At 43.7% G+C, this 12284-nt stretch overlaps 1 protein-coding gene across 4 annotated transcripts in view; it reads right to left on the bottom strand.

The window, feature by feature from the left end:
• Positions 1–1236: 1236 nt before the first annotated feature.
• Positions 1237–12284, bottom strand: part of LOC119442948 (histone deacetylase 4) — a 287827-nt gene continuing 276779 nt past the window's right edge. Inside the window, exons 24-26 of one of the 4 annotated variants that reach the window (XR_007465744.1) lie at positions 11034–11182; positions 9425–9561; positions 1237–6608 (exon numbers count right to left, since the gene is read on the bottom strand). Coding sequence is in view for 1 of the 4 variants with exons in the window: in XM_049662469.1 (XP_049518426.1) it covers positions 6548–6608 (61 nt within the window). In the remaining 3 variants the exon portion in view is untranslated. Of the gene's footprint in view, positions 6609–9295; positions 9382–9424; positions 9562–11033; positions 11183–12284 lie in introns of those variants that run through there. The other 3 variants (XR_007465743.1, XM_049662469.1, XM_049662470.1) reach the window with 3 other exon arrangements.

A 12284-nucleotide genomic window follows, 5' to 3' on the forward strand; every position in this document is an offset into this window, starting at 1 on the left:
AACTGGTTCCAGTAGAGAGGAAACTGGAACTTTCACCAGTTGTACTGGAATCAACTGGTTCCAGTTGGATTCCACCTGTAACTTTGACCAGTTGTATCAGTAGCAACTGGAACCAACTTAAACATTGGCCAGTTGTTCTGGTAGCAACTGGTTCCAGTTTGAATCCAAATGAAATGGTGACCAGAAGTTTAAATGAAAGCAAGTAACATGCAGTAACATGCAGCAGCTAGTCCTACTTATACTGAGCAATTAAGTTTGCCAGTTTTAGCAATCCTAGCAAACATTCTAATAGAAGTTTGTAATAATTAGTCTAATATGTCAGTTTTGTATTAGTTGTACAAGTTTTGTATTAGACCAATAGAAATTTCTATTAGTCGTACTGATTTACCTATAAGACCAATTGTGGTCGTCTTCTTGCCCGACCGTATGGAGAACCGGCGACCGTGCAGGTTGGCTCACGTAAGCTGGCTGCGCGCGACGCCATGCTCAGTACAACTTGCTTAGTTTATGCAACGAACGGAAACATAATTCCATAACTCCATAAGGGGCGATGGAGGGACAGGTTAAAATGTCGGGAAAGGGGTGCACCCCTTGACCTTCCTCGGTGCCGCCCCTCCAGGCTATATCACAGCAACATTGATATGGCTGACAATTTTTCACCTTTAAATTTAGGTAACAGCCATCAGTTGCCGAACAATGGTAACAGCCATGATGTATTTGGCTCTTTTCGGTCAGGCCTAGCGGTAACAAAGCTTACAGAGAGAGATAAAAGCAAAGACAGGGAGGTTAACCAGACGATATCTCCGGTTGGCTATACCTTGTATCGGAGAAGTGGAAAAGGGGCCGGTGCAAAAGATGGGAGAAAAAATAGATCTGTGTACTACATGCAGCTACACCAGCAGAGACTTGTGCTTGCAATCTCACTCACGCACTCCACAGGTGCTCAATTGTTTACTCCTGGTCTCCTACATCCGACATTGTGAACACCGTGTGCATCCCTGCATGTGAACAACAGGGGCGGTTTGACCTCCCCCCCCTCCTCCTAAAATTTTTTCTGGCCTGATCCACCGGTCCCATCCTACCATCATAGAGTACCTGTAATGAAAATGGAGTTGTGCTCTGCCCCCCACCATCACCCCCAACAGGAAAATCCTGGCACCGCCCCTGATGACCACCAGTCATGTGACATGGAGCACCCGGCCTGTACGAAGTAGAATGAGTCAGAGCAATCATCAATGATAGGCACTGAATAATGGTTTATTGATGATACAAATGCATGACAAAAACAAAGGAAAACAAGGGAGAGAGTACAAATACATCTTTCAGTATCCATAATAATATAACACACTTTACAATGGCACATAGTGTACATACAAGTGGCAAAAAATATATGCTTTTATTTATCGTGTCTTCACTTTGTAATGAAATAGCGCAATAATATAATTGAAAGAAAACACAAACATCTCTATGACTGTACAGTTTAAGTTATCGTGTATATCCTCTGCAACATACAATATACAAGACTGCGCAACAAGACGGGCCAAACAAGAAAACAAAGAACAAAACGTCACGTTAGCCAAGTGCACCTCTGACTAACCATGACTAGCCCCAGCACTTTTTCATGCCTGCCGACATGCACAGAAAGTGTGTCATTGTTAACTACAACAATGTTCGCTCTGAAACCAGCACTTCATAAACGTATTATCGCAAAGTTTGAAAACAAAAGCACGAAGGAACAACGGTATTAAAAGTTCAACAAAAGAGGGCATCTTAGACATGCTCAATTAATTGACTAGATTGATCATTGTGTGTTTCAGCGTCAGTCAGAATAGCTGTTTGTATATAAAAAAGCAAAAAAAAAAGGGCTTGCACTAATTGTCTCGCAGGAAAAAAAATAAGAGGTACTGTTAAAATTTTTACCTTTTACTCCATAAATTGGTCGACTACACAACACTACGCTGCAGTGAAACGCTTAAAGCTTAACCAACATGCAAGTCTTTATTCACACATTAACTACAGTGCATGTAATTTGCATAAAACAGAAAAAAAAAGCCTCCCCTTTTTCATTTTTCTTATACGCACAGATGAGTTTAAAAGTGAGCAAGCTGGCAAATTAAGAACATAAACTTCCTTTGTTAAAGGAACCCTAAAAAGGAAATATTAACTCAATTTTACAGTGGTAGATGACAATCCTCATAATCTAGAAGCCTTTGTTCTGTATCAAGCGGTGACTTACTTGCAGATAATTTTCTATTGAAAACGACACCTACCTTAGACAGGAGATGGCCTGAGAAAACTGGTGTTGACATGTTACTGACATATCGACACACAGCATAGAAACTCCGAGGTCATGCTCCTCGGAGCATTATTTCCCTTGCCGAAATCAGAAGGCCGCATAGAAAGGGCACCACTCTCTTGCAAATGGTGCTGACAGAGTGGCATGAATAGAGAACCAGCGAGTTCTTTCACAAGAAAATTAATTAAAATTAACCTCTCTAAGTTTTCTTTCCCATTCTAATTAACTAGCTTTTCATATTAGCAGCTCAATACTCAACTTTTTTTTTCTCTCTCTTTGTCATTAATATTTAACTTTTTGTGAACATTCGTTACCCACTATTATTATTAACAATTTTTTTATTGTAGCTTCCTGAACTGTTACGCACTGTTATCAATCTGCGTTTTGTTATGTATATGAATTCACTGTATTTTTGAGGGCTTTTATTCCGCCCTACATTAATTCCCTATGGGCGCTGTAGGCAATGCAAATAAAAAATAAATAATGACCAATTACGAAGAAGGCATCAAGAACTGGTCCTGTATACTCAAAGTGGTGTTGCCAATCCTCTCCCATATATATGACTTTCACTTACAAAAATCCTTTGCTCTTTGCACTTGGACATTTTCGGAGCATACATTTATCAGTTTACCTTGGCTTAATGTTTGCCTTCAGTGTCCCTACAATGAGAACAAAAAAATATTCAGGTACACTCTAGAAAAATCCCAACCCACATGCACATGTATCGTATGCAGAACTAATGAAACATATAAGCCAGCCTTTTTTTCTCTCTTTCCACATTATGCATTATAGCCCGATCACCAATCAAAAAACCCAAAATAAAATTATCAACATACATGCGACAACTTCAAAGCTTTCTGCTAGGCACTTTCACACAGCCAGATTTCAGCAAAATTATTTCTCTCTTTCATGGTTTTCTTTTTAACGGCCCTCAAACTGACTATGGGTTCAAAGTTCACAAAACAAAGCATGTTGTTCCTTAATTAAGCGCTCAGCCAACAATGGGTTATGCAGTATACTTTGTTTTGACCTTGAAATGAGGTTTCTGAAGACGGAGTAAAATCAGCACTGTACAAATGATATACTATTATGGCGCTGTAACATGTTTTATATATATATATATATATATATATATTATCATCAGTGACTCAGGTGTAGAGGGGTGGGGGGGAGGAGATTGGGGTGGCACGATGCACAACAAATGAGTGACGAGTTCGGTGTTGAGGAAAAAAAAACGCACACAAGAATAAATGAAAATCCTTAAAACAGCTTGTGTATTTACAAATAAAATGCTCAATGGACAAGCGAAGCGGCTTTAGAATGTGCACAAGATTGCAACGAGAAATGAAGCCATGAGCAAAATGCGAGAAAGCGCAAAACAGGAAAAGCAATTATCTGCAGACCAGAGGGTGCCTGAGCAGAACCACAGTCGCAAACAGTGCCATCCTGTCTAGCTGTGTGTTTAACGTTGCGTAAAGCAAGTATATATATGTATGTATATGTCAACACGTGCACACAAACAGACGGTTAAGAAACAAGTATACACGACCTTCACATCAGGTTTTACAGCTCGGAAAAACGCTAACATTCAACAGTCAAAAAATACAATGTGTGAAAAGAAAAAATGAAGATAAAAAAGAAAGCATGAAGACATTAATGAGAACTTTCACTAGCACAGTAAATATATTGTACATCACAAAGCACGCCAGTTTTGTAAGGAACTTAAATCACTTGGCAAACTGCAGCTGAAGAACCAGACGCGAGCCCCTGTCTGCGGCATTTGTTCTTCTTCTGATGTTACCAAGCAGCTTTCAAATCAGCATGTATGCACTCCTCTCGCACTAGCCTCTTCAGTGTGTTTCGCATGGACATATTTACACAATGAGTGCTGTGGGCACAACAGCTGCCCTTTCAAGCAAGCAAGGCCAGCGCATTGGTATGACCAATTTTCACTTTTATGAATGATTTATTCTTTAGCTCAACAAAGGATCAGAACTGAAAAGTGCTGCACATATGTAAATGTGTTCTCATATTTGTGTGCATGTGTGTGTGTAGTGTGTGTCTTTGTGTCCGCGTTGTGCGTATGTGCGGGTAACAGAAAACCAGAGTGTGGCCTAGAAAGTTGTCGGTCAGGGAACCACAAACCAATCAAGTTTTGTTCTGGTTGTTCGTAGAATGCAACAACAAAAATATATAAAATGCAATGTGCAAGGCAAACAAGTGTAGAAATTCCCCTATTAGTCCTTCCATGTGCGACTAATACAGATGGGTTCACTGCACCTACTAGTCATGCCAGTGCCAAGGGCGTAGCACTGGCGGGGCTGCACCCAATTCAAACGCCCTAGAAAGCCCCAAAGCCACCCGCAATCTGCCGTCAACAGTTCCATGAAAACCTGTCTTCCAGCGTCTACCACAGCAGTATACCAAAGGCAACTATGCGCAGCTATGGGAAGTGAGAGACAGCGACAAACAGGCGGGCACTTTGCTTTCTTACGTTACTGCCACAGCTGCTGCCGTAAAAAACACTTAGCACATGTCCCCCGCAGATGCGATACTGACGAGGTTCTGACTAGCATTGTTTTAAAGTCGTCATAAAGCTCACAAAAACTTAGTACATCCAAAAGACTCTGTAGTATGTAATGCCCATAACAGTGGCATAATAAGACCACTGCAGCAGTGTAAAAACACATTTGTTTAATCACTATGGTGACGAACTAGTACTCCCTGCTTACTCTTCTTCGTAAAAATGGCTGCAACAGTTATAAGGATGATTCTTCCTTGTCCTTTTTTTTCTTCTTCTTTCCTTCCTCTCAAAAAAAAAAGAGCAGCTAGTTGTTTCTCTACTTTATGCTGCACTGAGGTTGTGTAGCAGACAGTGCGTGCACAGTTGTGCATATACAAAGTGCAGTTGTACATCGCAATATCCTTCCCAAACATGCGCACGATATGAACCAATGCAACATTCTTCAATGCTCCCGTCTCTTTCCCTCCACAGTGCTCTCGCAGGCTTTTTTAAGGCCCTCAATGTTATCGTGCAATGCAACCTGCGAGAATGCTCTGCCACTGCCAAACTAGCACATTTCTTTGGATTGCAAACGTGTTTCCTTCTCAGAAAATGCAAGCAAGCCTGCTAACTCTGTTCAAGACTTGTCTTGCATACTGTTGGGGCCACTTGAGGGCATCAGGTGACACTTTCGCAATCTCGGATGCAAGTTCAATGTCACGCTGTCATCCTTGTTTAACGACATAGCTAGTGCACAGTTAAAGACTATCGAACCTGGTGTGACTGGCACCAGAAAATGTACAGGCAATGCACAAGAGACTGCATGAAGCAACTGTATACCCTAAAACATAGGTATGACAATAACTGACATGAAAAATCTTGAGAACTCGGTAGCTGTAGCCTAACAGCTTACACTGTCATGTTGGGGTGATGCTCATCAGATGTCCACAGCATCATTCTGTTCTTAACAGTGCAACTGGCAGACATGGAGCAGTTGGGTGTTGACATAATTTGCAACGACGTGGGCGCACTGCCCTGAATCTGTGCAGCCAACATACACGCAAGACGCAGAACTGCCAGTCAACACAAATCAGCAAGTAGGAAGCATTAAAACTGACAGCAGCCATAATACTTGGTATGCAAGAGGCGAAAAACAGTACATCGCTTTTCAGAATGAGAGGTTCTGCCACAAACACTGATGTTCGCATTGAGCACAGTGTAACTGGCACCTGCTTGCTGATAAAATGTCTGAACCTGTTGGTAAGAACCCCAAGTGCAATCACATGCTGCCTTAAATATCAAAACGACATCAATGCATGTCTTCAAAAATCATCTGCAACATCACGTCTGGCAGACAAGCCACTCCTTAACCAGCAACAATGTCAACAAATTATGATCCAACAACGGTCTACGGACCAATTGAGAATGACAGGATGACATGAGTACGTCATTCCACAGATATATCTGTGTTCGGTGGGTGCCCCTGGTTCTTGACCCGCTTGACCTTCAGACTTCACGTAAACCGTGGCGTTATTCCTGATCCTCAGAAGTGATGAAAGGTGCTGCATGCATGTTGCCATGACAGCAGTACCGCTCCGCTTTCTGTTCGTTGATGCTTCAAGGGTGACAGTGCGAACTTGTGTTCCTTGGCTCATTTGGGCAGGAGTCCTCAGCAGTTTGCACCAGTGTGGTTGAAAATTTCTCACTGCTTTATCTGCAATGTTGCTGTTTTGTGCACACTCAACTGCTCACTTATCTTGGTCCTCTTCCATTGGTTCGTCCTCTTGAGGCGGTTCGGACTTTGGACCCCTGTTATCCAAGAGGAACAAAACAAAAAAGGAAACAGTGAGCAATATGTGGTAATGCTAATTTGCATATATGTACTTGTGTATATATAAAACATATAGTTAGAGGGGGTGTATAAGTATGTAAGTTATGGGAGAGTACAGTCAAAACTGGTTAATATCAAAGCTGGTTAAATCAGATATCCCTTATGGAGAACAATCTCTGAACACTGAAGTTACAGCGAGAATACTTAGCAAAATGAGCAGTTACATCAAATGAAAAACTTTGACAGCTAAGAAAACAGCTTTGAGCCCATGTACTGTAAAGCATTTGAAATGTGGCTCTTTCGATTTCATGCCAATTTGTGCCAGCATTTCAACACTCTGCGTGCACAAATCTCCGAGAAACATGATGTGGCTGACTTTGAACACAAAAATGTTTGACTGTGTTTTCTTGTGCGCAAGGAAGGGTTGAGGCAACCTGGCAAGGCAGGCTTCTCCACAGTCATTTTGCTTGGACAGCAAACTAGCCAGCACCATTCTTGACTTCAATGATGTCATTGCGAAATGCTGGCCTTTTTGTTGTTTTTTTTTTGCCAGGAAGTTGGCAAGTAGGCTCTTTACTGGCTTCATCAGAATGGAAATGAAACTTAGGATGGCCGCTGTTCACTTTGCTGTCTATTTAACCATTTATGGTGAGTATTAGAACACACGTCCCTACAAACGCAACAGATTGTGGTGTTAAAAAGTGAAAATAGTGCAAGACACATAGAAACAACAAGATACACCCAGCTACAAATGTTTATGGACCACGGGACCTCAGAAAACATTCAAAGCCCAAGCAGCCTGTAGAAGTAGCCAATAAAACAGTATACGACAATGTTGTTAGCATATTCTAGTCGAGGCCCGAAATGCAAATACAGTTAAACCTGGATATAACGAAATTGACAAATTCTCGAAAAAATTCGTTATAAAGAGGATTTCGTTATATGCAGGTTCGGCACGAAAATTCAAAAAATAAACGCTTACCGTATTTACACGATTCTAACGCGCCCTCGATTGTAACATGCACCCGTTTTCTGTTTTCATCGAAGCACTCATCCTTGGAATGTCACACCAGGTAATGGATGCGTGGACACGTGTTGTTTCGCACAAGTGTAAGGCATCGGAAACGAAGAGCGAGCGTCACGATGGCGTCATAGCGTCGTAGTAGAGCCCTGCTGTTATGTTCCCAGATGCTGCGTTTTCCCGGCTGTTACGTCGTTTTCAGCCGGTCCCGGCACAGCTCCCATAGACCCCAATGTATTGATAACCCTGCTGTTGCGTCGCAACTGTGGGACCGTTCCTGCATCATACGTTCCGAACTGCCACCCGCGCCGGCCCGAGCGGCCATTTTGATTTTTCATGTCGCTTGGCTTGGTGGCTTGACGATGGCATTAGCCGCCCAAAGTGCCGGGGGTGACAACTATGACGTATTTTCGGATTCCGCCAGCAAAGAAATGCCCCTTGAGATCCGTATTTGCTATCTAAAGATGGTGTCTATGACGCGTTGTGGCCCTAAAATTGGTTTTGGCTCATAGATGTTACGTATAAAGTCCAAGGCCGATAACGCAGTCGCCGTGTGCCATATGCTGTATGTGCGAGTGAAAACGTGGGAGGGGAGCCGACGACCGCGTCTAAATCTTGCGCGCGCAAGAAAGAAAAGCAGGGAGTAAGCGCGCCTTTCGTTGCGCTCGAGGCACCGGCGAGGGAGCGAGGGAGGAGGGATAGCGGGCAGCATTGTACTGTACTCTGGCATCAGCGGCGTACTGCGCGGGCCGTATCTTGAAAGTGATTTGCGTTGGGGCAGAGTCTAGGCAGTGTAGGTGCGTCGGCGGCTCGTAGCTTTGTGCGTGCTGTGCGTTCTCGGCGCTCAGTTTGCGTTGAAGCGATAGACAACAGCACGAAGGTCACTTCGCTCGCTTCTGCAGCGGCGCTTCCACACGCGCCAGCGTTTGACAGCGCATGTCCACGCTCATCGAGTGTGATGTGTCACAGCGTCTGCCAGCGCGTCGGCAACATCAACTGGAAAAGGAGAGTGCCGGCTTGGCGGGCTAGGCCAGCTGCAGCAAGCGGCAGTATCAGGTTTGAATGAAGGGAGGGGGAAGGGTCACGCCCGCGGCGGCAAGATCGCCGGGTCGAGAGATGCAGGCCTGCCTCGCACACGCTCGTACGCACGCACATGTGCGCTCGCTTCGCATTCCGTCGCGGCGGAGAAGGTGCTTCCGGTTGCTGCTCGCGCAAAAAATGACAAATTTGGGGCGAAATCTCTAGGTTGTCGGCGGGGAAAATTTGTTATTTCGAGGAGGTCTCCCGCTGCCACTTCGTTACGTAGAGGTCTCAAATACATGTGCTTCTATGGAGTAACGGCGGGAATAGAAAAACTTCGTTATATCTAGGAATTGGTTATATAGAGGTTCGTTATAAGCAGGTTTAACTGTACCAGGCTGCGTTGTGAGGTTGTGGAGATAGCAGCTACTTCTCAGATTTTATGGTCCGTAATATTTTGTGGCTGAGTGCACAATGTTGGATTTTATCACTATGTGTCTTGATAGTGTTGGGAGTGGTTTTGGTTAGCTTCACATATGTGCCACGGTCCATTGAGGTGCAGGGCTTTCCTTAAACCTTCAGTTGTAAGTTTAGCGCTTGTATGTCCTGCACTTCTTTCAGCCCAATGCGTTTTGCACTATTTTCACTTTTTGGCGACGTACCCATGGACTGGCTTCTCATATTCCGGTGCTTTTAGGAAGCTCTGACAACTAGTGAGAGGGCATCGTGGCAGAACAGACAGAGCTCACTCACTGCATCTGTGCAGCAGCCATGGAGAGGGAGGCCAGGGCAGTGACTGTCTCCACCTCTTCCTTCTCCTTCTGCTGAGCCTCAAGCAGAGAGGAAACCCATGGTCGGTGCCCACTTCTTGACGCATGGCCAGTGTGGTGCTGCACAGACAGGTATGTGACAATGTAGTATGTGAAGGGCTTGGCTAACAAGGACATCGTTTGCATAGGCAAATGCATGTTAAGTGTAACATTTCAATAGAGCTGTTACATAAAAAACCACATTTAATATTCCAAAGCTACACTGTGGATTATGAGGGATACAGAAGTAAATTTGAATGATATAGCTTTGACCCCCCTGATGCGTGTCTTTTCCTAATGGGACACTAAAGGCAAATATTAAGTCAATGTAAACTGTTCTAATTGCATTCCAGAAACCTGGCAGCACTTTATTCGTGCCAAGAAAAAGACTGCTTTATTCGTGCCAAGGAAATGTCATCGGAAGGGTCTGATCTCTAGAGCAACTCAAATCGCCTGCCCCCGAGCAGGTAGTGGTGACGCTGCATACCCATCACTGCCCTTACTGCTGTTGGTGGAGTAAAATGGTGCCTGACAGAGGGCGCTGTGGTTTTTGGTGCAAAACACAACGTTCAGCCATGGAGAAACCGAGCCAAGACAGATGTTGGATTCACTACTGCAGCTGCTCTTTTCAAGTGGTGCGGGCCATTCGAGCATCCCACGACATTACATGGGACTCGAAATTCTCTGCGACTTGCAGTTTGTGCATTTCGTGAGCCTGCAAAACCAGCGCAGCACTACATGATAACGAAACTACTGAAATGTGAAAGCGCAGGCGGAGCAGAGTCGAGCAAAAAAAAAAAAAAAAACACCTTTAGACTGCCCATGTCGTTGTCAAGGGTAATGTCAATGAATACTTTTTTTCTAAAATATAATAGAACTGGACAAGTAGCATTTCCTTCCATCTTATAATGCAATGCAATGATCTTTTTATTATGAGTGGTTGAGCACTAGTGACCGAATTATAATGAGGAGTGCCTACATCGCCGGGCTAATACTTGAATGTCCTGAGTGAGTCTCAAATCGTGTCCTGCGTTTACCTCAATTTATCGATTACTAAAGCTTTGCTCGCGATAATATTGATGCCTTCGAAGTTCTCGAGCATTAATCTATCCCTTTAGCTTGACTTAATATTGCCTGTGGTGTCCCTTAAGATGCACTAAATTTTCAGTAAACAAGCATGGCAGGACCTGTTCATTGATATTTGGTATTGCTATCATTATCAGTAAACATGCACAATGTCACAGTAAAATTATCTTCTCAGTGCTATTAGTGATCAGTGCACATGCACTAGAACGCTATAAACAGGATTCACTGGTGAGATTCTCAAATGTACTTAGCCTGAGCAAGTCATTCAAGTTTGCCTCGAAGCTAAGCATAGTGGAAAAGCAATGAGTACTGGAGAAATCATGGCATGTGTGAGCACATGTACACAAGCTGCGAGTCAGGTGAGATTGCCTGTCCTTTCAATTACCAAGGGGCGACCACACAGGGAGAGGGTAGGCAGCTCCTTTCCCTTCCCATTAAAGGTTCCCAGTTGTGGTTGTTACGTTTACCTTGGATGGCGGCAGTTTTCTGCAGCAGCTGAACCGCAGCTGCACAAGGCTGCCGGGTGAGCTCTTCTTCGCGCAAGGGTGTGCACTCATCTCCAAGCAGTGCTGCTACACACTCCTGAGAACAGTCACAGATGGACGGCAGGTCATATCTGCAAAGACAAAAGAATACGATGAAGAAATGTAGTCATGAGTGGCACTACAACATGTCGCAGAGCGACACACTACTGTTCTTATTTAGCAGATTCTTCAAGAGAAAGCTGCACAGATCTGCCTGACGCTAAAGGTCCCGGACAAGTGATAATTATTTTCAATAAAGATTAAGCGATCTCTAACTGTGCAACAATCAATACTTTGTAGAATTCCTCAAACTGTGTCATTTACATGAGTTTTGCAATACATCATCACGGTAAATATGACCACAGGTTGGCACAGTAAGTGGATGCTCACTGGTGCTCACACCAATATTTTTTGGGCTATTTGCTCACTCACATTCATGTCTACTGACACTTATTGGCATTCACTTATACTCCTGCTTACGTCCACTCACTCACCAGCACTTACTCACATTCGCACTCATATCCACTTGCACTGCCTGGCAGATGCTCACATTCATACGTCCACTCCAGCTCACTGTAACTGACTTTCGTTGACACTCACATTAACTGGCACTCACTCCTTCATGCTCACATCCCTTCAACCTCACCAGCACTCATTCCCGTTTGTACCGATGTCCAATCACACCGTTGTCACTCACTCCACTCTCTTCTACATCTATAAAATCAGTGTGAAGTGAGCACGAGTCAGTGTGCTCATGAACAGGTATGCTGACCTATGCATATATGACCTACAAAAATTGAGCTATACATGGAGCTCACAATAAGAGCCAGTGCAAGGGTTGATAGAGAAGCTGATGCTGCTACCTCACAAGAAGCAGATGTGTTCTATAGGAATATTTAACAATGATAGAAAATAACTGGAAAAACTGGATATAATCATGTAGCAGCAGCCGAGGACGTATGTATCGCCAGTGTCTCAGAATTAAAGTTTCATCAATGCACAATCATACAAAAACCATAATATTACGAATTAAGCCGCCCTGTAAAACGGCCTACACTGAGCATGTTTACTTCAGCTGGCTTGACACTAAAACACAGACAGTATGACCCGTGTCCGGTTGCTGTGCATATATAACTGCTTGTGGCATTTAATTTACAATTCATCTTTGCAGACAGCAAAAAAAAAAGAAACAAG

The sequence above is a fragment of the Dermacentor silvarum genome, chromosome 2, assembly GCF_013339745.2.
Source record: "Dermacentor silvarum isolate Dsil-2018 chromosome 2, BIME_Dsil_1.4, whole genome shotgun sequence".
In the NCBI taxonomy this organism is placed as follows: domain Eukaryota; kingdom Metazoa; phylum Arthropoda; class Arachnida; order Ixodida; family Ixodidae; genus Dermacentor; species Dermacentor silvarum.